The 27,377-nt window shown below is 40.5% G+C and overlaps 1 protein-coding gene and 1 long non-coding RNA gene across 2 annotated transcripts in view; one reads left to right on the top strand and one right to left on the bottom strand.

Annotated features, from left to right (window-relative positions):
- Positions 1–25,110, bottom strand: part of MYO1H (myosin IH) — a 101,173-nt gene extending 76,063 nt beyond the window's left edge. Inside the window, exon 1 of the mRNA XM_037996564.2 lies at positions 25,038–25,110. Coding sequence (XP_037852492.2) covers positions 25,038–25,052 — 15 coding nt within the window. The 5' untranslated portion in view covers positions 25,053–25,110. The remainder of the gene's footprint in view (positions 1–25,037) is intronic.
- On the top strand, positions 13,458–18,548 carry LOC140712883 (uncharacterized). The gene is made up of 3 exons (XR_012094693.1): positions 13,458–13,685; positions 15,478–15,612; positions 18,300–18,548. It is a non-coding gene; the product is annotated as an uncharacterized lncRNA (long non-coding RNA).
- Positions 25,111–27,377: the final 2,267 nt, after the last annotated feature.

Raw genomic sequence — 27,377 nt, 5'->3', positions numbered from 1 at the left:
TTCCACAGAAAATCCAAACATTATATATGAAATTCAGGCCATATACAAAATTAATAAACAAAAATCAATAGCTCTACTGTAACCAAATAATTATTAGTTAGAATATGCAATGGTAGAAATGACTCCCCTTAAGATGACTAAAGAGATAAAATATAGAATAAGCTTATCACCAAATGTGCCAGATTTCTATAAAAATAATTTTAACGCACTCTTGAGGAATACACAAAACAATTCAAACAAATGGAAAGACATACTATGTTCTTGGATAGGGAGATTCAATATCATGTAGTTACTAATTTACCTAAGTTCAACTATAAAATAAAGTCCTATTTAAAATACTGCCATGATTTCTTGCATGCTAAACAAATTGAGTCTAAAGCTCATTTAGAAAAATAAGCAAGAATACCCAGGACATTTCTGAAAGAGACAAAAAGATTATATGAGAAGGTACTAGCCTTAGCAGATATTAAGACATAAATTCAATGCTGTTAAGACATAAATTAAGACATAATGATGTATGTCTTTAATTAAGACATAAATTCAATAAATATGCTTGCACATGAATTGACAATGTTGGTAAATGGAAAGAATAGAATTTATCCCAAACATACAGGGGGATTTATTAAATGGTTAAGGTAGCATTTCAAATTCATAATAAGAAAATGAATTATTCATTAAATGGCATTATGCAATTGTAAAAACTCAGAGAAATGTCATCTAAAAAGTGTGAATTTTACTGAATGTAAATTATACATTTATCAACCTAATTTTCAAAATTAATATTGGAAACACTGGATAGTTCTATAAAAGGAAGGCTGGACATCTATGTCATATTTTACACCAAAACAAATCCAGAAGGATCAAAGATTTAAACACTAAAAAATAAAATAATGAAAGGAAAGTATAGAAGAAAATATAATGAAGAAATGCCTAAGCATAATGAAAAAAAAAACCAGAAGCCACAAAAGAACAGACTATTCTATTCAACTATGTAGAAAATATTTCTCCCTATAAAAAAAATTATAGGCAGAGTTAAAAGACAAATCAATTTTGGGAAAAATATTTACAATTTATATCTCAGATAAATCATTAGTTTTCTTCATATATAAAAAGCGTGCATAAATCAATAACAGTCCAACACCCCACACAAATACACCAAAAATGAAGGATGTTAACAACAATTCACAGAAAATACAACTTTGTCTTTTAAACATATGTAGAAAATACTCCATTTCACTCAAAAGAAAAATGCTATTCAAATATACTGAGATACCATTTTCATTTTTGGCACTCTGATAGCTAAAGTTTGAGAACACACTCTCAGTGAGTGTGGAAAAGATTACTAGCATCTATTACAGGTGAGAAGGTATGTATGTTGTCGAATCTTTATGAAATCTAATTTGAAAGTATATTTCAAAAATTAGGTATATATTCTTTGACACAATTTCATTTCTAGATATTTATCCTCTAGATATGCTCTCATGTGAACAAAATAATAAGCAACCTAAATATCCACCAATAGGAAACAGGTAAATTAAATTATGGTTCAGACATCCAATGAAAGACCACAGAGCTATAGAACCTCCTAAATAAAATGCTACCATTTGTAAGAAAAACAAGTTTGGGCATGGCACCTCACACCTGTAATCCCAGAGCTTTGGAAGGTAGAGAGAGGCAGGCAGATCGCTTTAGCTCAGGAGTTTGAGACCAGTCTGGGCAACATGGTCAAACCCCATCTCTACAGAAAAACACAAAAATTAGCCAGGTGTGATGGCACACACCTGTAGTCCCAGCTACTTAGGAGGCCAAGGTAGGAGGATCATCTGAGCCCGGGGAGGTAGAGGCTGCAGTGAGTCATAATTGCACCACTGTACTCCAGCCTGGGTGGCAGAGTGAGACCCTATAAGAAAGAGAGAAAGAGAGAGAGAAAGAAAGAGAGAGAGAGAGAAAGAAAAGAAAGAAAGGAAAACCAATGTACATGTGCATATGATGCTTATAAAGTCACAACATCTCCCTAAAAGGATGCCCAAGGAATTGAAAACGGCAGTTGCTTCTGGAATGGAAGGCTTAAGCTTTGTTATATATACCTGTTAACTCTTTCTAAATTTTGTAACTTGTATTTGAAACATTTATAAAATAAGCAAATTCACCCATTATTAAATATCTCTTCACCCTATTTCTTTATAGCACTTGGTACAACTTGCGGTTATGAAACTGCCATTATCCTAATAACTGCAGCTGACAGCCATTCTGATTACTTGATTCCTTGATCTTAGGCTGAGCCCTTCTAGAAGCCTCTCAGGGGTAAGTCTTGTTCATTGTGTGTCCCCAGCTTCTAGTTCAAGTCTTGCCACATAATTGGTGCTCAGTAGATTTATCAAATGAGTGAATAAATTCCATGCCATGTATAGATTTGAAATAATCTAGATAATTCAAAGAGGAAGCATTCTAACTAAAGCCACTGGTCTGAGAGCAAGTGAAGGTTAAAGAAGGAAAATCAACATTGATTTACTCAAATGTACCTCCCTGCCAATAAAATGTAATATTAAAGTGGGTAGTAGCCCTTTCTATGTATTGAGTTTTTACTGTGCACAGAGCCCAGTAAACTGGGCAGTTTACAAATCTCTGTCTCATGTATTACCCACAACAACTCCATAGCCAGCTGATATTTTCCTCTTTGTGAAAGTAGAAACAGAGAAGTTAAGTGATGGGGGAGGCTGTGGAAGGGATCAGAATTTCTGCCTCGTCCCACTGCTGGGTAGGCATGTGACTTTAACCAATGTCACTGCCTTCTTTGAATGTTGGCATGGTAGAGGTGCCAGGAACTACCTTCCCATCTACATCCTCTTCCAAGAGAATCCTTCCCCTCCTCAGTCCTGTGGAAGGGGTGAGTTGAGCTGGTCACATGTAGACAAGAGCATGGCACTATCCTGGCTTCAGCTGGGGAGGGAAATAGACCTACACTGGCAAGACAGAAACTGGTCAGGGAATCTGGGTTAGGGAGTGATATGGTTTGGCTGTGTCCCCACCCAAATCTCACCTTGAACTGTAGCTCCCACAATTCCCATGTGTCATGGGAGGGACCCGGTGGGAGGTTATTGAATCATGGGGGCAGGTCTTTCCTGTGCTGTTCTTATGACAGCAAACAAGTCTCAAGAGATCTGGTAGTTTTATAAACGGGAGTTTCCCTGCACAAGTTCTCTCTTGTCTGCTGCCACATAAGATGTGCCTTTCGCCTTCTGCCATGATTGTGAGGCCTCCCCAGTCATGTGGAACTGTGAGTCGATTAAACCTCTTTTTCTTCATAAATTACCCCATCTGAGGTATGTTTTTATCAGCACCATGAAAATGGACTAATACAGGGGAGCCTCTGAGGCTTAATTCATTTTGTCATGGAGAAGTGAATTACAAGGTGATGATAACCTATGCTGCTGACCATCCTGGCCAATGCATAGGCAAAGACATCAATTTGCAATCCCAGAGATAGAAAGACAGACAGACACAGACTCTAACAGCCTGGTAACTTCTTGGTTCCCATGAGATCTGGCCATACGTCTTGAAACATGGCACACATGTACATGCATGTGTATGGGTGTATGTGTGTGTGTGAGAGAGATTTTAAAATACTATCATTAATACCCATCCAGTTTTTAAGTGTCAAACAGTCTGAAAAGCAAAAGCCCCTCTCATCTCTTTGAACCTCAGTCTCTCCCCAGAGGTTTACCACTCTTCATTGTGCATCCTTCCTGAAAATCTATGCCTCAATATCATTTGGTTTTTGTATTTACCCAGACAGAATCACATAAGATGCAGGATACTGCATTTTGCTTTTTTCTTCCTTAACAATATATTCTCTTGGATAGAGAAAATTTGGTACATATTCACCATGGAATACTGTGCAGCCATAAAAAAGAATGAGCTGGGTACGGTGGCTCATGCCTGTAATCCCAGCACTTTGGGAGGCTGAAGCGGGTGGATCACCTGAGGTCAGGAGTTCGAGACTAACCTGGCCAACATGGTGAAACCCTGTTTCTAGTAAAAATACAAAAATTAGCCGGGCATGGTGGCATATACCTGTAATCCCAGCTACTGGGGAGGCTGAGGTAGGAGAATTGCTTGAACCTAGGAGGCAGAGTTTGCAGTGAGCCGAGACCACACCACTACATTCTAGCCTGGGTGACAAGAGTGAAACTCAGTCTTAAAAAAAAAAAAAAACATGTCCTTTGCAGCAATATGGATGCAGCTACCAGCCATTATCATAAGTGAATTAATGCAGGAACAGAAAACCAAATACGGCATGTTCTCACTTACAAGTGGGAGCTAAACACTGGGTACTTATGGACATGAAGATGGCAACAACAGAAACTGGGGACTACTGGAGGGGGAAGGGAGAGAGAGGGAAAGGGTTGAAAAACTAACTACTGGGTACTGTGCATCACACAATAAACCCAGGTAACAAATCTGCACGTGTACCCCCTGAATCTAAAATAAAGTTGGAAAACCCCCAATATATCCTTAACATCTTTTCCTATCAGCAAGGTCTCTCTTATTATTATTATTATTATTATTATTATTATTATTATTATTTTAGATGGAGTCTTGCTTTGTTGCCCAGGCTGATCTCGGCTCACTGCAACCTCTACCTCAGGTTCAAGCAATTCTCCTGCCTCAGCCTCCTGAGTAGCTGAGATTACAGTGTGTGCCACTGCACGCGGCTAATTTTTGTATTTTTCCAGTAGAGGTGGGGTTTCGCCATGTTGCCCGGGATGGTCTAAAACTCCTGACCTCAGGTGATCTGCCTGCCTCGGCCTCCCAAAGTGCTGGGATTACAGGCATGAGCCACCGTGCCCAGCCTACCTTATTCTTTTTAATGACTGTACATTGTACCATTGTTTATTACCTTCAATTATATGCCAAACATCTACTGAACTTTTTTTATATCTCAAGCCCTGCTTTAGGCTCTTGCTTGGGATATGTCAGAGAACAAGCCAGAAAGATATCCCTGTCCTTGAGGAGCGGACAGTCCTATAAACAAACTTTAATTTGTGTTTAGTTTCGCATGTCACAAACCATCTTGTAATGGGCATCTTCCTGCTTATAATTTGACCTCTTATTTGAGAGAACCAGTAGGAGATACTTGCAAAGGAGGAATTGCAAGGTCAAGACGATTTGGAGAGCTTACTTAGCAAATATTCACCAAAAAGATTGCTGCTGGCCATGAGTGGTGGTACAACACCTGTAGTCCCAGCGACTCAGGAGGCTGAAGCGGAAGCATCATATGAGCCCAGGGGTTTGAGGTTGCAGTGAGCCAAGATTGTGCCGCTGCACTCCAGCCTGGGTGACAGAGCGAGACCTTGTCTTTAAAAAATAACTTAAAAATAGGCCAGGCACAGTAGCTCACGCCTGTAATCCCAGCACTTTGGGAGGCTGAGGCGGGCGGATCACGAGGTCAGGAGATCGAGACCATCTTGGCTAACACAGTGAAACCCCGTCTCTACTAAAAATACAAAAAATAAGCCAGGCATGGTGGCGGGTGCCTGTAGTCCCAGCTACTCGGGAGGCTGAGGCAGGAGAATGGCGTGAAACTGGGACGTGGAGCTTGTAGTGAGCCGAGATCGCATCACTGCACTCCAGCCTGGGCGACAGAGCGAGACTCCATCTCAAAATAAATAGATAAACAAACAAACAAACAAATAAATTAAAAAATAAAAAATAAAATAAATAAAATTAAATTTAAAAAGATTGCTGCAACTTCCCCTTCCACATACTGGGTATGAAAATGCAGTTTTCCCCCAAATCTCTTTAGTACTTATGTTATGGGTCTTTTTAAACATTTTATCCAGCAACATAGCTGGAGATGGAAGAATTCCCTGAATTGCAAGCAGGAGAGAACGTATTTTTGTATAGATAATGGGCTTTTGTATCTCTTTTTCTATGAACCACCTACTCATATCCTTCCTAAGAGTCTAATGAGAACTTATTTTTGTCTTTTATTTGAACAGTCTCTTTGTAAAGTTAGGAAACTAACCTTTTCCTATGCACTATGAATATTTTTTTCCCATTTTCCCATTTGTCTTTTGACTTTGCTTATGAAACTTTTCCTGGAGAGAAATATCTGATGAAGGTAACTATGTAAAAATGAGTTTTTCCTCCCCTGGAAGTAGCAGATAATAAAATAACAATTAATGTACAGGTTGAGCATCCCTTATCTGAAGTGCTTGGGACCAGAAATATATGAGATTTTGAACTTTTTCTGATTTTGGAATATTTGGATTATACTTGCTGGTTGAGCATCTCACATTTGAAAATCTGAAGTGCAAAATTCTCTAATGACCGTTTCCTTTGAGCATCAAGTGGGCACTCAAAGCTTCGGATTTGCGGGCATTTTGGATTTTTGGATCTGGGAAGTTCAATCTGTAATAATACGTAACAACATTTCTAGAGCCGGTAAGCAGCAGAACTAAGATTCAATCCCCATCCATCAGGCTTCATGCTCATCCTTCTTGCCTCTACTCAGTTTGGCCTTTCATATATCAAATGCAAATATTTTGTCTACATCTGTTCACTGCTCAATTTTATTTTGCACTTTGTTGCTTTGCATTTATAATGAAGTTTTTCTGCATCTGAGGGAGAGTCACTGATTAGTTCAGCACAGGGAGCTTCCCATTCTTTGGCAAGGAGATTGTTCTGGAAGTTCAGAAGGAGGCACCTGAGTACGGTTTCTCATCCTCTTAAACCATGAAACAAACCCCACAGCTATACAGTCTCAAGCCAGTTCTATATTTGTTTCAAGGATTCTTACATGGTTAACATTGAGGGGTACTGAGAGGCCCTTGACTTCTCCAAGCCTGCCCCCATCTTGAATAAACTATAGCACTGGCTAACCATTCGCCCCTGGATCCCTTTACTTCAGGCACTTAAAGCTGATGGGCCGTTGGTACACAGATTGAAGTTGACAGGACTTAGGTTGAAGTTAATGGGACATTGGTACACAGATTAAAGTTGATGGAACACTGGTTTTGGACGTTTTGCAAAAAGAAATGATTGGAAAGAAAAAGCGTAAGAAGTTCTGGAGAAGGCACATCTGGGTGGTCTAGGTCAGTGGTCCCCAACCTTTTTGTCACCAGGGACTGGTTTCATGGAAGACAATTTTTCCATGGATGGGAGAATAGGGAGGGAAGGGTTTCAGGATGAAACTCCTGTTCCACCTGAGATCACCAGGCGTTAGATCCTCATAAGGAGCGTTCAACCTAGATCCTTCACATGTACAGTTCACAACAGGCTTCACACTCCTATGAGAGTCTAATGCTGCCACGGATCTAACAGGAGGTGGAGCGTCGGCATTAATGTCAGCTCGCCCACCGCTCATCTCCTGCTGTGTGGTTACTAACAGGCCTCGGACTGGTACCAGTCCACTGCCTGGGGGTTGGGTACCCCTGATCTAAATGGTAGGAGCTCACAGAAGCTACTAGGCCTCCTGTTCCATCATGCAGCCTGCATGCTGGCTCAGGGCCATGGTCTCACATTGATCACCTCATCATCTTATTTAATCCTCACAACCCCCCCGTGAAATAGGTGTTATCATCTCGATTTTTCAAAAGAGCAAACTAAGGCTTAACTATCTAAGACCCACAGATGGTAAGCAAGAAAGGCAGCATTCAAAATCAACAGCTGAACTCCAGAGCCTGTGCTCCCAACCAGCCTCCAACCAAGCTCACCACCTCCACTGAGGCTCCAAGTATCAGAGGGAGGGGAAAAGTACCAGAAGAAAGAGACTGAGAAGACAGCCCCAAAGCCATAATTCTAAATAGATGCTTGATCTACTTCAGTTTTGCCTAGATACAGCCATCTGCCTGGGAAGTATTTTCAGTTTCATGACAGAACTGGAATTGGCCCATGCTGAGCTATGTTACTGTTAGTTCAGTTGCCGGTTCCTGTTCAAAGATTATCTTGTTTGTTTGTTTGTTTGTTTATTTATTTATTTATTTAAAGAGACAGAGTCTTGCTCTGTTGCCCAGGCTGGAGTGTAGTGGCATAATCATAGCTTGCTGCAGCCTTGAACTCTGGGATTCAAGTGATCCTCCTTCCTCAGCCTCTCAGGTAGCTGGGACTACAAGTACACATTACCACGTCAAGCTAAGCCTTGTTTTTAATTTTTTGTAGAGACAATGTCTTCCTATGGTGCCCAGGCTAGTCTTGAATTCCTAGCCTCAAGCGATCCTCCCGCCTCAGCCTCCCAAAGCACTGGGATTATAGTTGTGAACCACCACACCCTGCCTGAAGATTGCCTTTTGCTGCTCAACATCAGTAATAATCAAATGTATGCAAATTAAATCGGCAGTACCAAGTTGACAAGTTAGGGAAAGAATAATACTCGTGTATTAACTAATACTGACAAGGATGAGGTGAAATTATAGCCCAAACACACTGGAGGTAGCATTGTAAATTTTGATTATCCCTTTGAAAGGTAACATTATCATATGGAAAAAAAATGTATTGCTCTTCCTTAGGACTGTGACTAGGGAAATAGTTTAAGCAATTACAAAAATTATGTGTGTTTCTATGGTGTTATCTAAAATGGTGATTTACATTAAATTTACAATAATAAGACATAATAGTAATGCTGACGAACATTATGTAACCAATATTTTCTCCCTTTTAAAAAAGAACGTGGGAAGCTGAGGCAGGTGGATTGCTTGAACTCAGGAGTTCAAGCCCAGCCTAGGCAAGAGAAACCCCATTTCTACAAAAAATACAAAAATTAGCCTGGCATAGTGGTGCATGCCCAGTAGTCCCAGGTACTTGGGGATCTGAGGTGGGAGGATTGAGTCCAGGAGGTCAAGGCTGCAGTGAGCAGTGTTCATACCACCACACTCCAGGCCTGGGCAAAAAAAGTGAGACCCTGTTCAGAAAGAACAGCAGAATACAATGTATATGGACACTAGGATTATTAAATATGTATGTATGTGTATGCTTATATGCTTATCCACACAGACTGGACTGGACAGTTACATGAGGCAGGAAGTACAGGTACCGGATTGCCCATGCTGTTCCCATCTCTTCTTCTTCTTCTTCTTTTTTTTTTTTCTTTTTTAAGACCTGGTCTCTCTCTGTTGCCCAGTCTGGAGTGCAGTGGCGTGATCGTGGCTCACTGCAACCTCTGCCTCCCAGGTTCAAACAATTCTCCTGCCTCAGACTTCCTGGCTAATTTATTTTTATTTTTATTTTTGTATTTTTTGGTAGAGATGGGGTTTCACCATGTTGGCAAAGCTGGTCTCAAACTCCAGACCTCAAATGATCCACTCACCTCAGCCTCCCAAAGTGCTGGGATTACAGGCTTGAGCTGCTGTGCCCAGCCTGACCTACTTCTGATGTCTGTCTGTTTTCCCCGCTAACTCGTCAGACACTGGGTCCAAGAGTATTTTCTTTCTTTTTCATGTTTCTTTTTCAGAGGAAACATATCTGTTTTTCCTCCGCCAGCGTCTACGCCTCCTCCTCTGACTTCTCCCAGAGGTGCATCTTCTCGCAGGTGCACTGGCCAGCAAGACGCTCCCTCTTCTGTAGCCAAGAGGAAGGTGGAAGACACAGCTCAGACTTCTGGACTCCTCTCTTCAGCAACTTAGGTCTGTATTTCAGGGGCATGAAGAAAGAAGATATCTACCACTGGGACCAGGTAAGTGGGAGAAGCACCCTAGGGAATACTCTCCCTTGGTCAGGGGCAACAAACGAAATGTACTCACAACATCTAGGAAAGATATTAAATGTATTATGAAGAAAAAAGAAACAATTTTCCATTTAACTAGCATGTAATTTTTTTGTGCCAAACAAAGCAACATGCTGCATGCCGATATGGGCATATTAAAGGATGCATATCAAACGTGCTGGTGAGGAAAAGCGTCCCTAATGGTGGAGATAACTATGAGGGAGATGAAAGAAGGAAAAGACATTGGGAGAGAGGCTTTGGAAAGAGCAAAATGACTGTGTGCTGTGAATGAGGGACTCTCCAACTTCACTCCCTGCATCTAAGGCCAAAAGAAAACAACTTATTCCTTCTTGGCATAAGTTAGGTTGTTTCTGTTGCTCTTGACCAATGGAACTGATGGACTTCAAGATATGCTATGCCAAAATATGGCACGTTGGTATTTGAAAGAGGAGCCAAAGCAGGCCATAGAAACTGGGTGACTTTGCCCTAAAAAGTAGGTGATTAAGACCCTCATTCCAGAGGAGTCTTTACTATACATAGAGGAAAGGAATGTCCTCATCTGTGAAGACAGAAATACCAAGAAGAACGTAGATAAACAGGCCTGGCTAAGTTCCCCCCGGTTTGTTATCATTAGATCAAACCCATTCTCTTTTGTCCAGTCCTACTTCTACATGACTGTCCCCTCTTCATCAAACCTAAGCATAAATATACAGTTTTCTGTGGGTCTTCATTTCTGAAGGCTCCTGTGATGTGTTAAACAAATTCAATAAAATTATATACTTTTCTCTTGTTAATCTGTCTTTTGTAATTGGTGTCTCAGCGATGAACCTGCAAAGTTCAAAAAGATAGTGCCTTTTCTCCCCTATACAACAAAACATAGTGAGTGACATAATTTTCAATAATAAAATTTAAATGCAGAAGAAACAAGATTATCTTTCGGCTCAAACCAGAATTCAGATCAAAATTAGAAGGCTGAATACAGGAAGATGTCCTTTCAACACATCTCACAGTCAACGGAGTCCTGCCTTCTCCCAACAAAATAATCAAGGACACACAGCACATGTTGATGTCACTCACAATTGTTTGGTGACTTGTGGTTTATAAGGAAGAGCTCTCATTTTTGCTGACAGAATTACTAAACCTTTGGGTGGCTGAGCAATAAATGATATTGGCTATCTGCTTTCTTTTTCCAAACTTAAACAGAAGGCAAGCTGCCCCAATCCAAAGACAATTATTAATGACCCCCATGGCTGTGAGATTCACTTGTGATTTTTGCTCTGTCCAAATCTCACCTTTTCTATTATTGACTCAATTGCTTTCTTTGCACTGATGCAAGATTAACAACAACAGCGTCTCCCTTCATCTTGTTCTATGTAATAGTGTCTATAGAGCAAAGCATTGGGTTTGCTGGTTAGTTCTTCTCTCTCTCTCTCTTTTTTTTTTTTTTTTTTTTTTTGGTGAGACAAGGTCTTGCTCTGTCACCCAGGCTGCTGGAGTGCAGTGGCACAATCACAGCTCACTGCACCCTCGACCTCCTGGGCTCAAGTGATCCTCCTGCCTCAGCCTCCAAGTAGCTGGGACCATGCAGGCACGTCCTACCTCACCTGGCTAATTTTTAAAAAATTTTCATAGAGACAGGGTTTCACCATGTTGCCCAAGCTGGGCATGGACTCCTAAGCTCAAGTGATCTGCCTGCCTTGGCCTCCCAAAATGCTGGGATTATGGGCATGAGCTACTGCACCTGGCCTGCTAGTTTTTGTGATTCGTATTAAGACATAACTATGCTCATTTCTATGCCAGTTAGAATCATCTAGATGCTTTCACTTTGTGAAACTAGTTTGATTTTTTCAGGCCTTTTTTTAGGGTAAATCCTCAGCAAATGACTCAAAAATGAGTCATGAAAATCCAAATAGTGGTTATCTTTAGTGGGTATGAAGGGAGTTAAATGAAGGAGGTACCACGAGGGGCTTCTAGGGTACTAGAACCTATGTCTACCTGGATGGTTACCACATGGGTGTATACTTTATAATAATTTATTAAGTTGCACATTTATTTTATGCACTTTTCAGTGTATGGGTTATGTCCTACGATAATAAGCCTTTTAAAAACTGCATGGCAAAATTCTGTGGTATTTTCCTTTGAAGAAAAGAATTGGGACAACAGTTCCAGTGGTCAGAGAAAGGCCACACTTTGATTTTTAACTTATTCTTTATAAAATTACAGTTGGGGAAACCAAGTAGGTGAGAAGTCTTATTTTATCTAGAAAAGTAGACTTGTGGAGACAGCAGGGAAATAGCAAAAGGAAAAGAGAACAACTTGATAGACATGAGTTTTGTTCCTAGGTTGGGAAGGAGACTCTATCAGTACTCCATTATACTTTCCAAAGGTGTAGATTATTGTTTCTGTTTCTCCCCTAACATAGAATCCTGTGGTTGTCTCATGCCTAAAATGTAAAAACCAAGATTTCAGGCACAGTCTTGCAAACAAGATCTATTTCTGTTAACCTCTCTAATTCACAGTTGAGAAATGCTTATTTGTTTTTTTCTTTATGGAGTTCAGTATGATTGTTCTCATGGAGAAAGAGCAAGACTATAGATTCTTTTGACTCCAGTTCACACATCTTCCATGAGGGCCAAGGAAATATTTTCCATGGAATAAACACACCTACTCTCTCCCCTCATGAAGGCAGATGGTGAGAAGTTAGAAAACTATGTGCTTCACAAAATGTTTAGCCTACAGTCATCAGAAAACCACAGCTATTCTTGTTTTCAGTCCTCATTATTATTAGTGAAGAAAGAGAGAGAGAGAGAGACAGAGAAGAGAGATGGGGGCAGGCTAGACCCTGGCTATGGTGGTCGCCTAATTGGCAACAAAACGTCATTGAAACTCTGAAGTTCACATTGATTCATGAGGCACCAGAAGCTCCCATTAATTTTGTCATAAACCGATTAGAGCTGGTACACGAACTCAAGGGTCTCAGTATTTAGAGAGACAATGAATAGCCACCCAAATCCCAATACTTTCCCCAGTAAAACCCACTGGGAATATCTGAATAAGTTCACAACGTGGTGACATTTGAAATTCCCTGCAGTACTCATATTTATCCACATACATCCAGGAAATTTAAAAAAAAAAAAAAAAAAAAAAAAGGTAGCCAAGAGAAAGCGCCAGTTCCCCATTCCTGGGACCTCTAGCTTGTTCCTAAGAAATAGGCTCCAAGAATCTTGTAAAGGGCTGACCGTCCGGCCGCCGGAACAGGACAGAGGTCGGGGGGAGTCGCTTCACTTTCCCAAATCAAAAGGGGGGAAAGTAAGTGAGAAAATCTCCCGAGTTCAAACATTCCTTTAAACCCTGCAACTTTAAATACTAACTGCGTTTCATGGCTGCCATCTTGAAAAACATTAGTTTGCCAAAGACGCCCTTTGATTCCCATTTGGGATGGAAACGCTTGCAGATAATCCATTGAAACAGGTCCGCACAAAGGCCTTTTCGCAACAATCATGGTGCTTGTGAAGGACAACATTTTTGTGCGCAAAATAAAACATTTTAATGCGCTACAATCCATTACACATATAGCCCTCCATTTCCTTTCAGTAATTATTCATTAGAAAACATTTAACGTCACTGTGGATTTCACACTAGGCAGTCCGGACACAAAGAACAAGAGATGGCCCATTTATAAGGGGCTGGAGCCTTCTTTTCTAATCTGAGAAACTCCAAGGAGGTGGGGCCCGCGGGACCCAACAGGCAGGCTAAATTGTGCGGTTAACGGTCAAAGCCCCCCTGCCTACTTTGACACTCATTTAAAGATGACAGGGAACAATAGAGATTTGTTCTGTGCAACCCTTTCTTGTTTTGCCGGCGACATCAGCTCCGCACATGAAACTGCCCGATATTTCATTCCACCTGCCACCTCCCTCCCGCCTCGGTCGACTCTCTCCTCTGCTACTTTGCTTGTTCCCACTTTAACACAAAGAGACAGGTAAAGAATATCGTTAAGAAGGGTCCATTCAGCATGTCAGCTTTCATAATACAATTGCCTGTCAGGTTCCCCATGAGCTATGAGGCGCTCAAATGTCTGGGTTTAGGCCAGAAATCCGAACCACGGTTAGGTTAGTGAGCGGGGACAGATCCCCGGCCACCTCCTGCCCTCCCGTAGCGGAAGGCCATCTCCCGGGCACAGACACCGAAAACCATCTTTGCTAACAACAGTTTGAAACACTTGCTATACATTAGCGAGGGACCACATGTCAACTCCCAATGGGCGGCTGGGTGTATATTCCTTGAATGCCTGTGTTTAAAAATTTTACTAAAAACTCATACCCGAAGGCCCAAAACCCTATTGGAAAGGTTGGGAAATATTTATTTTAGAGCCCTTTTTTTATTTTTATTCTTATTTATTTATTTATTTATTTATTTATTTATTTTTAAACACCACAGGATCCTTCCCCAAGAAGTGGTGGAGGAAAAAAAAATCGTAAAGCCTCGCCAGATTATCTGATGGAACTAACTATACAGGAATATGTACAGACCTGAAACGTCCATGGTATCGCTTTTACTCTGCATACTGCAGAGAACACACTATCTCGTGAGGCTCGCAGAACGCACTGAGAGGAAACCAGTGAGTCAGAATAGGAACTGGCTTTCATAAAAAGCCTTTCAAAAACATTGCATGGCAAAATTCTGTTGTATTTTCCCTCAAACAAAATAATTAGGACAACAGTCCTGGAGACGAAGCCCACACTTTCGTTTTCAACTTACTCTTTATAAAATGACAGCTGGGGAAGCCAAGTAGGTGAGAAGCCTGTTTTAGTTAGCCTTGAAAATGAGTTAGCCTTGTGGAGACAGCAGGAAAATAGCAAAACCAAAAGAGATCAACTTGATTATACCATCAAAAAGGGGAGATTATTGTTTCTACTTCTCCCCAACACAGAATCCTGTGGTTGCCTCATGTCTAAAGCTTAAAAACCAACCAGGACTTCAGGTTTACAGTCTTGTAAATCTTTTTACATTTCTAAAAAAATGACTTGTGTCACTGTATTGTTATTTTTCTTATGACAGCAATCCTGATATTTGCACATTACATTTGCTTCTGGTAATTGTCATGATGTGTTATTGAAAACTGCCTCTGGTCATTGAGCCAAACCTAAGAACATACTAGATGTCAGTGGATGCTTAAGTAGAAAGTAATATTCATAATGATGCCAATTGTAGAAACTCAGTGAGTGGTCAAGGAAATTCAAAAAGCAAAAACGGTTTTGATGCTCTGCATGAAAAATCAGCAAATGATGGCCTATGGACCCAATCCAGCCCACTGCCCGTTTTAGAATGACCCTTGAGCTAAGAATGGCTTTTACATTTTTAAATGGTTGGGAGGAAAAAAAAATCAAGAGAATAGTATTTCATGGCATGAGAAAATTGTATGAAATTCAAATTTCAGTATCCATAAATAAAGTTTTATTGGAACACAGACACATTTATGTTTGCCTGTGGCTGCTTTTATGCTACAAAGAGGTGAGCCTAAGATACTTACTATCTGGCCCTTTACAGAAAAAGTATGCCAGCCCTGTTCAATGTCCTGTTTAGCACACATCATTCTTTCCTTAGGAACCATATTTCTGAATCAATGGTATTTTAAAACTGCACACACCAAGAGAAGCAAAGTGGAATTTCAAATATAACCCTTTTCCAATCAATGTTTAATGGTTTATAATATATCCCTCAAGCGTGGAGTTGGGATACTTCTAAATTAGGACCTTTTTTATTCCCAGCAGCTCTGTGTTCACAGCACCTAACAGTGTTGAAAAAGAATGTTATTTAGAACCCGAGTTGAGACGTCACCTTTCCAGACCCATGATTGCTTCCTGGCTCACCAAACACAAACCAGAAATCAATGCTGCAAAGAGCAGGCAGTAGTTTCCTCATATAACTGAATGCATTTTTGTTCAATGACCAGACGGAGAGGACTGCTCTCTAGGAAGCCCCTCAGAAGGTGCTGTCCCCAGTTTGGAATAATACTCAGTGGCAGCTAAAATGTAAACCAAACACACATCAAGAAAGAAGCATGGTCTGATGCTTTGATTCAAGGGGTCTTAGCTATGGAATTTACAAGGATCAAATCTGAGAAAGATAATATTGCAAGTTTTTATGTGTTTGATTTACCCAACACTGACAGCTGTACAGTTGAAATGAAGGATTATCTTTTTATGTAACAACAAGGAGACTGTTGGTGTTTTATTATCCAGCTGCAGCCTCTTAATCACCACTGAATGCGTATAATTATGAATATCAGCAAACAGAATAGTGCTTCTAAATTACTTTAGGGATTAAATAGTCTTCTAGTAAAAATGAGAGCAGTTCATAGTCTTAATTGGCCCATGGGAGTTATAAGTGGAGGGGGGAAAAAAAACACATGCCATTACATGACCATCTTTTTCAGCATAAATAGAGGGTTAAAAAACATTAAATGCAAAGCCTAGTCTTCTTGCACTGCTTCCTACTGATAAATGTTAGAAAAAAAGATTGTTGGAAGTTTATAGCAGTTTTAAACACAGGATATATATTCTGATCACATTTAAGCCTTCCCAGAGCCCATGAAATTCTTTGAAGTTGTTTACCTAAAAGAGTTTGTAGCTGATCTTGTAAAACAAAGAAAAAAAATTTCAAAAAGGGGGCTTTTCTTGCCTTAAGGAGAATCCTCCTGGTGTCTGCAGCTATCTTTCCCTGGAACAAAAGATAGATATTTCATGGTCTGGGAGCCTTGCAAACACTCAGTAGAAATTGGATATTGACAATGGAGTATGTTAAAACCTGTTTGGACCATCAAATGCAAATTTTTTTCAGGGTTTTTTTTTCTTTTTTCATCTCAGTCTGAGTCCCTTGGATTAATAAGAAAATTAGTAGACTTCACACAGTAGACAGCTTTCAACATGGCTTTTAAATTATTCATCACCCAAAAAGGGGTGTTTAAATAATACTTGGTTAAAAGTGGTTGTGACTTGACGCACATTTAGAAACCACTTAAAGCTAAGGCTGTGGCCAGGTGTGGTGGCTCAAGCCTGTAATCCCAGCACTTTGGGAGGCTGAGGCAGGCAGATCACTTGCGGTCAGGAGTTTAAGATCAGCCTGGCCAACATGATGAAACCCTATCTCTACTAAAAATACAAAAAAAAAAAAAAAAAAAAATAGCTGGGTGTGGCAGCACATGCCTGTAATCCCAGCTACTTGGGAGGCTGAGTCAGGAGAACCACTTGAACAGGGGAGGCAGAGGTTGCAGTGAGCCAACATCAGGCCACTGCACTCCAGCCTGGGTGACAGAGTGAGACTTCGTCTCAAAAGAAAAAACAAAAAAACAAAAAATCCCCAAAAAACAAAAACAAAACAAAAAACCAAAAACCTAAGGCTGTGGTTCTCAAACCTCAGCATGCAGGAATTTTACATGCAGGATGCAAACTTTAGCATCCTGGTGGATCTAGAAAACCCACAAGAGGGCCCAGGAAGCTGCATGCTTGACAGGCATCGTAGACCATTTCTGTAAGGGTATCCCAGGCCCGTAAGCCCTTAAATTGTGGTCCATGGATGCAGTTCAAGCATCCATAGGTCCTGCTTGAGTCAGAATCTGCATTTTAACAAGTCCCCCGAGGTGATTCAGGGGCACTTTGCTGTTTAAATTACATGGGTGTGTATATGATCCAGTCATACATTTCCCCAGTGATCTAGGGAAAATTTAAACATTAAGTTAAGGAAGATTGAATGTAAAGGGAATTGCCATTCCCCTGAAGTCGTGTAAATACAGAAACATTCGTATTGAAGTTGAAGACCACCAGAGACAGAAAACTCCACCAAACACTGTGGGGTGGAAAAGGGGACTCACAGAGGAGGGAGGAAGGAACCAAAACCACCAGGATAGACTTCTGCCAGCTCTGGCTACCAGGGACTCAGGGCCTATTGATTGTGCAGATGGCAAGGCCAGCTTTTCCTTCTTTTCCCACAACTAGACCTTATTAGAATTTTTCCAACCCCTTTTCCTCCACATCAAATGCAAGTCAGGATATTTCTCTTTTGTAATACTAAACTTGCCAAGGAGGACAGGTCCCCTATTCTCTTCCCTTCCTTCTGGAGAGTTGGGCCAAAAAGGTCTAATCTCAAATCTGTAAAAGTAAAGGCTAGACAGACACCAAAACCAAAAAGATACTGCTAATTCCTAAGATCCGTCTTCTTGAAGAAACACATTTTTTTCTGTCCCAATTTTTAAATAAAAAGCAAAATATACAAGCTCTTTAGCCAGAAACTGGCTATGTTTACTGGAAGCATTCATTCCCTAAAGGGCAGACATCTTGGGCACTTATCCTGGGCGTGTGGTAACCTGGGAATTGTGGGCTGGGATTTCTTTCTTTTCTTTTCTTTTGAGACAGAGTCTTACTCTGTCACCCAGGCTGGAGTGCAGTGGCGTGATCTCGGCTCACTGCAACCTTCACCTCCCGGGTTAAAGTGATTCTCCTGCCTCAGACTCCTGAGTAGCTGGGACTACAGGCGCCCGCCACCACGCCTGGCTGATTTTTTGTATTTTTTTCTTTTCTTTTTTTTTTTTTTGTAGAGACAAGAGATTTCACTGTGTTAGCCAGGATGGTCTCGATCTCCTGACTTCATGATCCACCTGCCTCAGCCTCCCAAACTGCTGGGATTACAGGCTTGAGCCACCGTGCCCGGCTTCAGGCTGGGATTTTTATAGCTTATTATGGCAAGGGAGGAGACAGAGAATAAAAGACGAAGAAAGAGCATACACAGTCACCCCTTGTGTAACAAATATGTAAGAAATGAAGATAAATGTGTACAATTCTTACAATTTTACTTTTCTGAATTTTGCTACTGCACTGAATGATTTGTGATAAGACAGATGGGGATGAAAAATATACTTATTAAATAAACAGCTATTAAAAGCCCCTAAAGTTCTTTAAAATGGGATTTTTTTATTACAAAAGAATTACACCTTTATTTTAGACATTCTGAAAAAAATGCAACAAAGAGAATAAAAATCATCCATAATCCCACTGCTCAGAAATTACCACTGGTGGTCAGGTGTGGTGGCTAATGCCTGAATCCTAGTACTTTGGGGGCTGAGGTGGGCAGATCACCTGAGGTCAGGAGTTTGAGAGACCAGCCTGGCCAACATGGCGAAACCCCGTCTCTACTAAAAATAAAAAAATGAGCCAAGTGTGGTGGTGGGTACCTGTAATCCCAGCTACTCAGGAGGCTGAGGCAGGAGAATCACTTGAACCTGGGAGGCGGAGGTTGCAGTGAGTTGAGATCACGCCACTGCACTCCAGCCTGGGTGACAGAGCAAGACTGCTTATTGTGGAATTTTCCTTCTGGTTCTCCCCACTCCATGCATGTGTGTGTGTGTATAAATAATACTGGGATAATATTTTATATATGGTTTTAGATCATTTTTAAAATAACGTGATTCATCTTCATAAATTAAGAACGACACACCTAAATGTATTTCAAATATCACATCATTTAGACTTGAAACATCTAGAATTACAAGTTTAGGAATCAAAATTCAAGCAACAGTTTATTTCCCAATAAGTTCTATAACCACAATTTTTTTTTTTTTTTTTTTTTTTTTTAGACAGAGTCTCGCTCTGTCGCCCAGGCTGGAGTGCAGTGGCGTGATCTCGGCTCACTGTAAGCTCCGCCTCCTGGGTTTACGCCATTCTCCTGCCTCAGCCTCCCAAGTAGCTGGGACTACAGGCGCCCACCACCTCGCCTGGCTAGTTTTTTGTATTTTTTAGTAGAGACGGGGTTTTACCGTGTTAGCCAGGATGGTCTTGATCTCCTTACCTCGTGATCCGCCCGTCTCGGCCTCCCAAAGTGCTGGGATTACAGGCTTGAAACCACAATATTTTAAAAATTTATTTATTTATTTATTTATTGAGATGGAATCTTGCTCTGTCACCCAGGCTGGAGTGCAATGGCACAATATCGGCTCACTACAACCTCCGCCTCCCGGGTTCAAGCAATTCTCCTGCCTCAGTCTCCTGAGTAGCTGGGATTACAGGTGTGTACCACCATACCTGGCTAATTTTTGTATTTAGTAGAGATGGAGTTTCACCATGTTGGCCAGGCTGGTCTCAAACTCCTGACCTCAGGTGATCCACCCATCTCGGCCTCCCAAAGTGCTGGGATTTCAGGCATGAGCCACTGTGCCCGGCCTTACAATAATATTGTTTATGAGCATTTGGGGCAAGTACCTTTGATTATAGGATTAATATTAAGGACTACAATTATTTTCATCAACAAATGTCACCACTTAAAGACTCTACTAAAAGTGGTATTAAATTGGGTGGGGGCATGAGAATACCTTTTGGGGTAATAGTGGTGCTCTGTGTCTCAATAGGGATTTGGGTCACACAGGTATATACCGTCATCAAAACTTACCAAATGATATATCCAAGGCTAGTGCTTTAGATTGTATATACTATTTACCTCGAAAGAAAAAACACTGAACACTGACTAATGGCAGGTGTGCAAAGCATTCAGGGGGAAGTATGCTGATGTCTGCAACTTTCTTTGAAATCTATCCCCCCAAAATAAGATAGATTAGTGGTTACAGGGATAGATAGATGAAAAATAAGCATAAGTAATAGGTTAATGGTAGAATCTAGGTAGTGGGTGTTTTCTGTACAATTTCTTCTTTCTGTATTTTTAACATGCTTCATCATACAGTGTCAGGGAGAAAAATAATCTGTCAGATCTATGCTAAAAGGCCCAAGGGATGTCTATAATGAGACATGCAAGATGTAGCAAAAGTGTGTGTAATAAGGATTCTAGTTTTGTAGAATAAACAATGATGAAAATACATTCATATATGTATGTGGGTAGCTACCCAAATAGCCCCATATGTTTCTATGACCATGAAGACAATTACATAAAGACCCTGGAGGAAGGAGGTGGAGAGTGGGAGGTGAGAGGTGAGGGCTGAATATGCTTATGCACACGAAGAAATGCAAGATGCATGGGCCTCGATGTGCCGCGGTTAGCCAGGGTTGGCAGAATTTCAGATCATTCTCATTTTCTTACAATTTCCTATACCTTTCCACAATGATCATTTATCATTTATGTAATTAAAAAGCTATTTTTATGGTAAAAATAAAAGTGGTATTATGAACAAAGCCAGGCTTATGTGATGACAAGGAATCTATTCCCCAAAAGAGAAAAAAGGCTTCATCTTCTGGACTTTATTGAGAGAAACTTTTGTCCCACTCACTAGTAAAAGTTACATTCTGAAGCAAAGAGAGGAAAGCATATCTTATGGAATCCTGAGTGTCTAGAAAATAACATGGAAGGGAAAATAGAGTTTCCTTTTCTACATATGACAGTGATGAGTAAAAGCATGCAGTAATTTGAAGCAGCATCTCCAACCACCATGGAATCTTCCACACTAGATGGTGCTTTTACCAAGCAGAGAGACTAAATGAAATAATTCTGCGGCATCTGCAAAAACTACTATTAGAAACGTTTACCCCGGAATCTGTGTTTTCAGCTGAAGAAGGAAATGATCACACTGGAAATTTGAGTGACTCTAATAGGGACGTGAATGTGATTGCAATCATCCTAGCCATTGGGGCTTTCTTCTTATTTTTCAAGTGAACCCAGATGCTGAACAACCACTCAGCAAATATTTTCTGAGCATCTACTGTGTGCCAGGAAGTATAGGAGGTACCTGGTCCCCAGGAATTTACAGTCTCTTTAGAAATATAATGCAATTACAGGAGCAGTGAACAAGGCACCAGTTCTGGACACAATGTCTAATCTTTTAGATGGCTTTTAAGCAGATACCAATAAGAAGGTGGTTAATTAGGAAGTTACTTAAAATATTGTCATAAGTGTCTGTGTTGAAAATGTGTGATTTGGCTTCCCCCCGCACACGGTTTTGATATAAAAATGTTAATTTTGTTAGTCAAAAGATAAGGTAAGATAGTGGAGGTTGATGGGAGGAAAGTTTTCATATTTTTACCTGGCATAAGAGTCTTTACAGTAATAATATAAAAACATCCTAGCCAGGTTTAAATTCAAGCTTTGATGTGAAAATCAGCAATAGTAAGATCAGTTGCAAAATTAAAACTAAAGGTCTCTGAAATAAGATCCAAGAAGTAATTTATCTAACCCAGTTATGCGCTGAACCCAACATATTACTTGTACACCACTTCACCCATCTTCTAGTGAACCTGCCTACGAATGGAACATGAGAATGAGTCTATTCAAGGCTTAATGAGCTTAATTAATTAGCACTTAAGACACTCAGGGTAAAAATAATTACTACTGATTGCGGTTGTTCCATAAATCTACAGATGTAACAAAATGGCATGTAACTGTATACGCACATTGTACCAACATTATTTGTCCTGGTTTAGATATTGTGCTCTAATTATGTAAGTTGTAACCATTGAGGGATATTTGAGATCTCTCTGTATTATTTTTGTTACTTCTTGTGAGTCTATCATTATTTTAAAATAAAAATCTTTTTAAAATTACCTATATCACTTTGATTCTTTGATGTGTTATAAAGTCAGGAAAATATATCGGAACTATGGAAAAGTGCTCACCTGAAACAGTAGAAGTCACCTTTTATAAACATTGAATGAACATGGATATAAGCCATGAGTCTCTTCCTCGTTATCTGACAGGGAGCTGTATTAGTTCGTTTTCACACTGCTAATAAAGACATACTTGAGACTGGGCAATTTACAAAGGAAAGAGGTTCCATGGACTCACAGTTCCACATGGCTGGGGAGGCCTTACAACCACGGTGGAAGGTGAAAGCTACGTCTCACATGGTGGCAGAGAAGAGAATGAGAGCCAAGTGAAAGGGTTTTCCTGAGAAAACCATCAGATCTCATGAGACTTATTCACTAACATGAGAACAGTATGGGGGAAACTGCCCCCATGATTCAATTCTCTCCCACTGGGTCCCTCCCACAACCCAAGGGAATTATGGGAGCTACAATTCAAGATGAGATTTGGGTGGGGACACAGCCAAACCATATCAGGAGTTTATGGATTCCCTACAACCCAACTAACTTGGAGAGAAGAGGCAACTGCCCAGATGATTTGCATAAAGTGAGCTTTTGAATGAATCACCTACCAACTAAATATGCCACCATGTGGACAATGGCTATCAATGGCACGAAGCAAATGCTCGCTAAAATCAGCATTGTTATTCATAGTGCTTCAGCTCTTCATTTTGCTTTGTTCATCAAACTCAGCTCCTTCTGAGGTCATTTCTGAATGGCTCTATCTCTAATATTTCCAATTAACATTTGTTGTTGTTGTTGTTGTTTTTTGAGATGGAGCCTCCCTCCGTCGCCCAGGCTGGAGTGCAGTGGCGCAATCCCTGCTCACTGCAAGCTCTGCCTCCTGGGTTCACGCCATTCTCCTGCCTCAGCCTCCCGAGTAGCTGGGAATACAGGTGCCCCCCCACCATGCCCGGCTAATTTTTTTGTAATTTTAGTAGAGACGGGGTTTCACTGTGTTAGCCAGGATGTTCTCGATCTCCTGACCTCGTGATCTGCCCACCTTGGCCTCCCAAAGTGCTGGGATTACAGGCATGAGCCACTGCACCCATTTTTGTTTTGTTTTGTTTTTTGAGACAGGTTTTCACACTGTCACCCAGGCTGAGTGCATGGCATGATCACAGCTCACTGCAGCCTTGACCTCCCTAGCTCAAGTGATCCTCCCACCTTAGCCTCTGGAGTAGCTGAGACCACAGGCATGTACCACCACATCCAGCTACTTTTTGATTTTTTTGTAGAGAGGAGGGTCATACTATATTGCTCAGTCTGCTCTTGAACTCTAGTCTCAAGAGATCGTCCCACTTCAGCCTTCCAAAGTGCTGGGATTAATAGGCACAAGCCACGATGCCCAGCCCAGTTTGTTCTTTTTTAATCTGGAGTAAACTCCATCCAAATAATGTTTTACCACAGGAATTTGGGAATTACTTCATAAGAAGGAAGAGCTTCATACATTTTTCAAAAAAGTGTAACTATGTATAAGTCAATCTGCACGGTTACTTCTACATGCATTTTGTAAAGCCATGACAATAAAACAAAAGGCACATGTGACCTTGAGGACAGGCCCATCTGTTCTTTCATTGTGGGACCTATAGTGAATACTCCTCTCTGTCCATCAACTAAATTATTTTCTCCCAATGAATCATGCTTCCTAGAGTTACCACTTTGAGATATGCAAGAATGGCAACTAAAACCAGGACTTTGTTCTGGGCATTCAGATACATTTTCGGTCAAGGACAGTACCATTTTGAGTTACCAGTTGCCAAGGTGACAGTATTCAGTGCTATAGAAATGGGTAATTGACTGAATGGATCAATGACAAGCTGTAGCTAGGGTTTCTTCATGGTGCCTGAGGCTTCTGTGAACAGCTACTAAATTATTCTAATTACATCCATAAATGTTTCTGTAAGTTTTTTGGCTGTCTAGGCAGGAGGAGAAATAATCCTTCAGCAGATAATGTTTTCTAAATAGAGAACACATGAGATGATTATGCTATTGAAACCCAGAAAACGTGTCCTTGGAAGTCTTTATGACTATAATTAACTCCTGGAAAGAAGCAATAGGTTTGACACTCAAGTTCTGTCTTCCATCTTCCCAGGAGAGCTTTACCATTGTCTATAATGGTAATAAAATACCACAATAAAAACAGCTCAGTTTTAGCTTCTTAAAATGATCGTTACCTGAGACAAAATTGGGCTTATCACATTTAAAAGGAAACACAAGGTATCTAGGGTAATGAAGAAAATGTACCAATAGTCTTACATGACCTACTATTTCCTTCTACATGAGGTCACCATCTATTATTTAAGATCCAACCGCACTAGCACAGTAGCCACTAGCCACATGTGGCTATTTAAATTAGTAAAAATTCAGTCAAATTTACAATTCAGTTCCCCAGGCACCAGCCTCAGTTCAACCACTCAGTAGTCACACGTGGCTGATGGCTCTTGCAGTAGGCAGTGCTAACAGAGACCATTTCTGTCTTTATTGAACAGCACCCTGTTCTAGACCAATTTGAAATGAATTGGTAACACTCCCACTCTTTGGTTCTAAATCATCATACTAGCCCCTACTAACAGAAGGGAGACAACTAAATGATCATCTTAAATACAATCTTTCATTAAATAAATTCAAAATCTTATTCACAAACCCAGTTCTCTCTCCAGGCCTAGCGGAGGCCCAGCATTATAGTCATTTGGAAAGTTCTGGGTAGAAAAGAGGTCACCAGGTGTGACCACCTTCAAGTGTTCAAGTCACATTACCTTGGATTCCATCATGCACAGAGGGAGAGCAGGTTGTTAACAACTATTCTTCTTGAGCCATTCAAAACTTGCTTCCCACTGACTTATGATTCTGTGATGCATGACACCCAGCAACAAGGTATGAGGTGATTCTAGCTTGTGGGGCGGAGCTGAGTTAATAATTTACAGTGGGAGGCAGAGACTGCATCTTATGGCCATCTACCTGTAGGCACACAGGGCTGCTCCAGGGAGATAAGAACTGGAAACCCGACCTCCCTTGAGATTATGTTACAGACACTGCTGATCTTTGATTAGTTGCTTGTGTTCCTGACCAGTCGCTGACTATTGAAATAATGGCAGGACCCTCAGTGAGCTATGCTAAATAAATAAATAAATAAATAAATAAATAAATAAAGTAAGAAAGCAAGCAGGGAGGGAGAAGAAAATTCTCCCAATCCCTTAACTTAGGATCCAGCTATAGGGAACTCCTGCTGGAAGCACTTGTTGGCTCTGTTTGGAAAACTTTATATCCTTAATCTTCAGGGAATCAAGTTGATTGGGTAACTTCAAGGTTTCACAATACGGAGACTCTGGACTTTACTTTCCTTTCATTATTATTTTCAGATGATAAAGTAAGGCAGGGGTACTATCATCTCGTTAAAAATCACAAGGTTGCTGATATTGGAGGTGGGTAAGTTACAGATGGGTTTACTGAGAAGCTCAGAGTTCACCCCTTCCTGGTCTGGACCTCATCGTATATTTATAAAGTTGTATTCTTGTTCTTTCAGAGAACCCCACCCATTACCCAACCACATTGTATGCCTCGGGCCCCAAACTTGAGCCTGCTACTGCAAGGTGATCGTGGCTAAGAGTATGGACAGTGGATTCAGTGCTGGGTTCATTTGAAGCCAGACAGCACCCCCTGTTGGATGGAGGACTGTGGGGTGGCGACTGACAGGATTTGATTTATTAATCCCATTTCATGCATCTCTCTCTGTATATGTATATCCTATTGGAGAACCCCTAACACAAGCCTTGACAAGAGCAGAAACATGCTCATAATTCTTTGGACACTCTAATTTTTGATCAATTGATCTTTTTTAAAGAAACAATTCCATTTTTGTAATTGAATAGGTAATGTAACATATCCTTGATTTGGTTACAAAGGGACAACCAGAAATAGTATATTAAAATATTTTTAAAAATATATAATATACATGTATTTCAATTTTTAAATTTAATTTATTTTTTTTCTTGAGATGGAATCTTGCTCTGTCACCCAGGCTGGAGCACAGTGGCAGGATCTCAGCTCACTGCAACCTCCACCTCCCAGGGTCAAGTAATTCTCCTGCCTCAGCCTCCTGAGTAGCTGGGATTACAAGGCACCTGTCACCACATGCAGCTAATTTTTGTATTTTTAGTAGAGATAAGGTTTCACCATGTTGACTAGGCTGGTCTCGAACTCCTGACTTCAAGTGATCCACCTGCCTCAGCCTCCCAAAGTGCTGGAATTACAGGTGTGGGCCATCGTGCCTGGCCTATATGATTCTTTATACATTTTTGCATGTCTGAAATATATTTTTAATTAAAATATAAATCACATATAACATAACATTCACCTATTTAAAGTATACAATTCATTTTTTAAGTACAGTTGTACCTCGGTATCCGTAGGTGATTTGTTCCAGGACCTTCGAAAATCCATGGAAACTCAAGTACCTGATATAAAATGGCATAGTATTTGCACATAACCTATACACATCCTCCTGTATACTTTAAATCATTGTTAGGTAACTTATAATACCTAATAGAATGTAAATGCTATGTAGATAGTTGTTATACTATATCATCTAGGCAACAATGATAATCTGTATATCTTCATACAGATGAAAATTTTTCCCCAAATACTTTTGATCCAAGGTTGGTTGAATTCACGGAAGTGGAAAAGTGGAACCCATAAATACAGAGGGACTATTGTAGATTCACGATGTTGTACAATCATCATCACTATCTAATTCGAGAACATTTTCATGACCCTCAAAAGAAACCCTATATCCATTATCTATGATCTCCCTTTTCCCCACCCTAGCACCTGGAAACCACTAATCTGCTGTCTCTATAGATTTGCCTATCATGGATGTTTCATATGAACACAGTCAAACAATATGTGACCTTTCATGACTGGCTTCTTTCACTTAGTATTTTGTCTTCAAGGTTCATCCATGTTGTAGCATGAACCAGTACACTTCATTTTTATTGCCACATAATGTCTCTGGTATGGATATACCACATTTTGCTTATTCATCAGTTGATGGACATTTGGGATTTTTCCACTTTTTGGTTATTGCAAATAATGCTGCT

This window comes from Chlorocebus sabaeus, chromosome 11, assembly GCF_047675955.1.
Source record: "Chlorocebus sabaeus isolate Y175 chromosome 11, mChlSab1.0.hap1, whole genome shotgun sequence".
Lineage (NCBI taxonomy): Eukaryota > Metazoa > Chordata > Mammalia > Primates > Cercopithecidae > Chlorocebus > Chlorocebus sabaeus.
The sequence above is the reverse complement of the archived record's forward strand: the minus strand, read 5'-3'. Positions and strand labels throughout refer to the sequence as shown.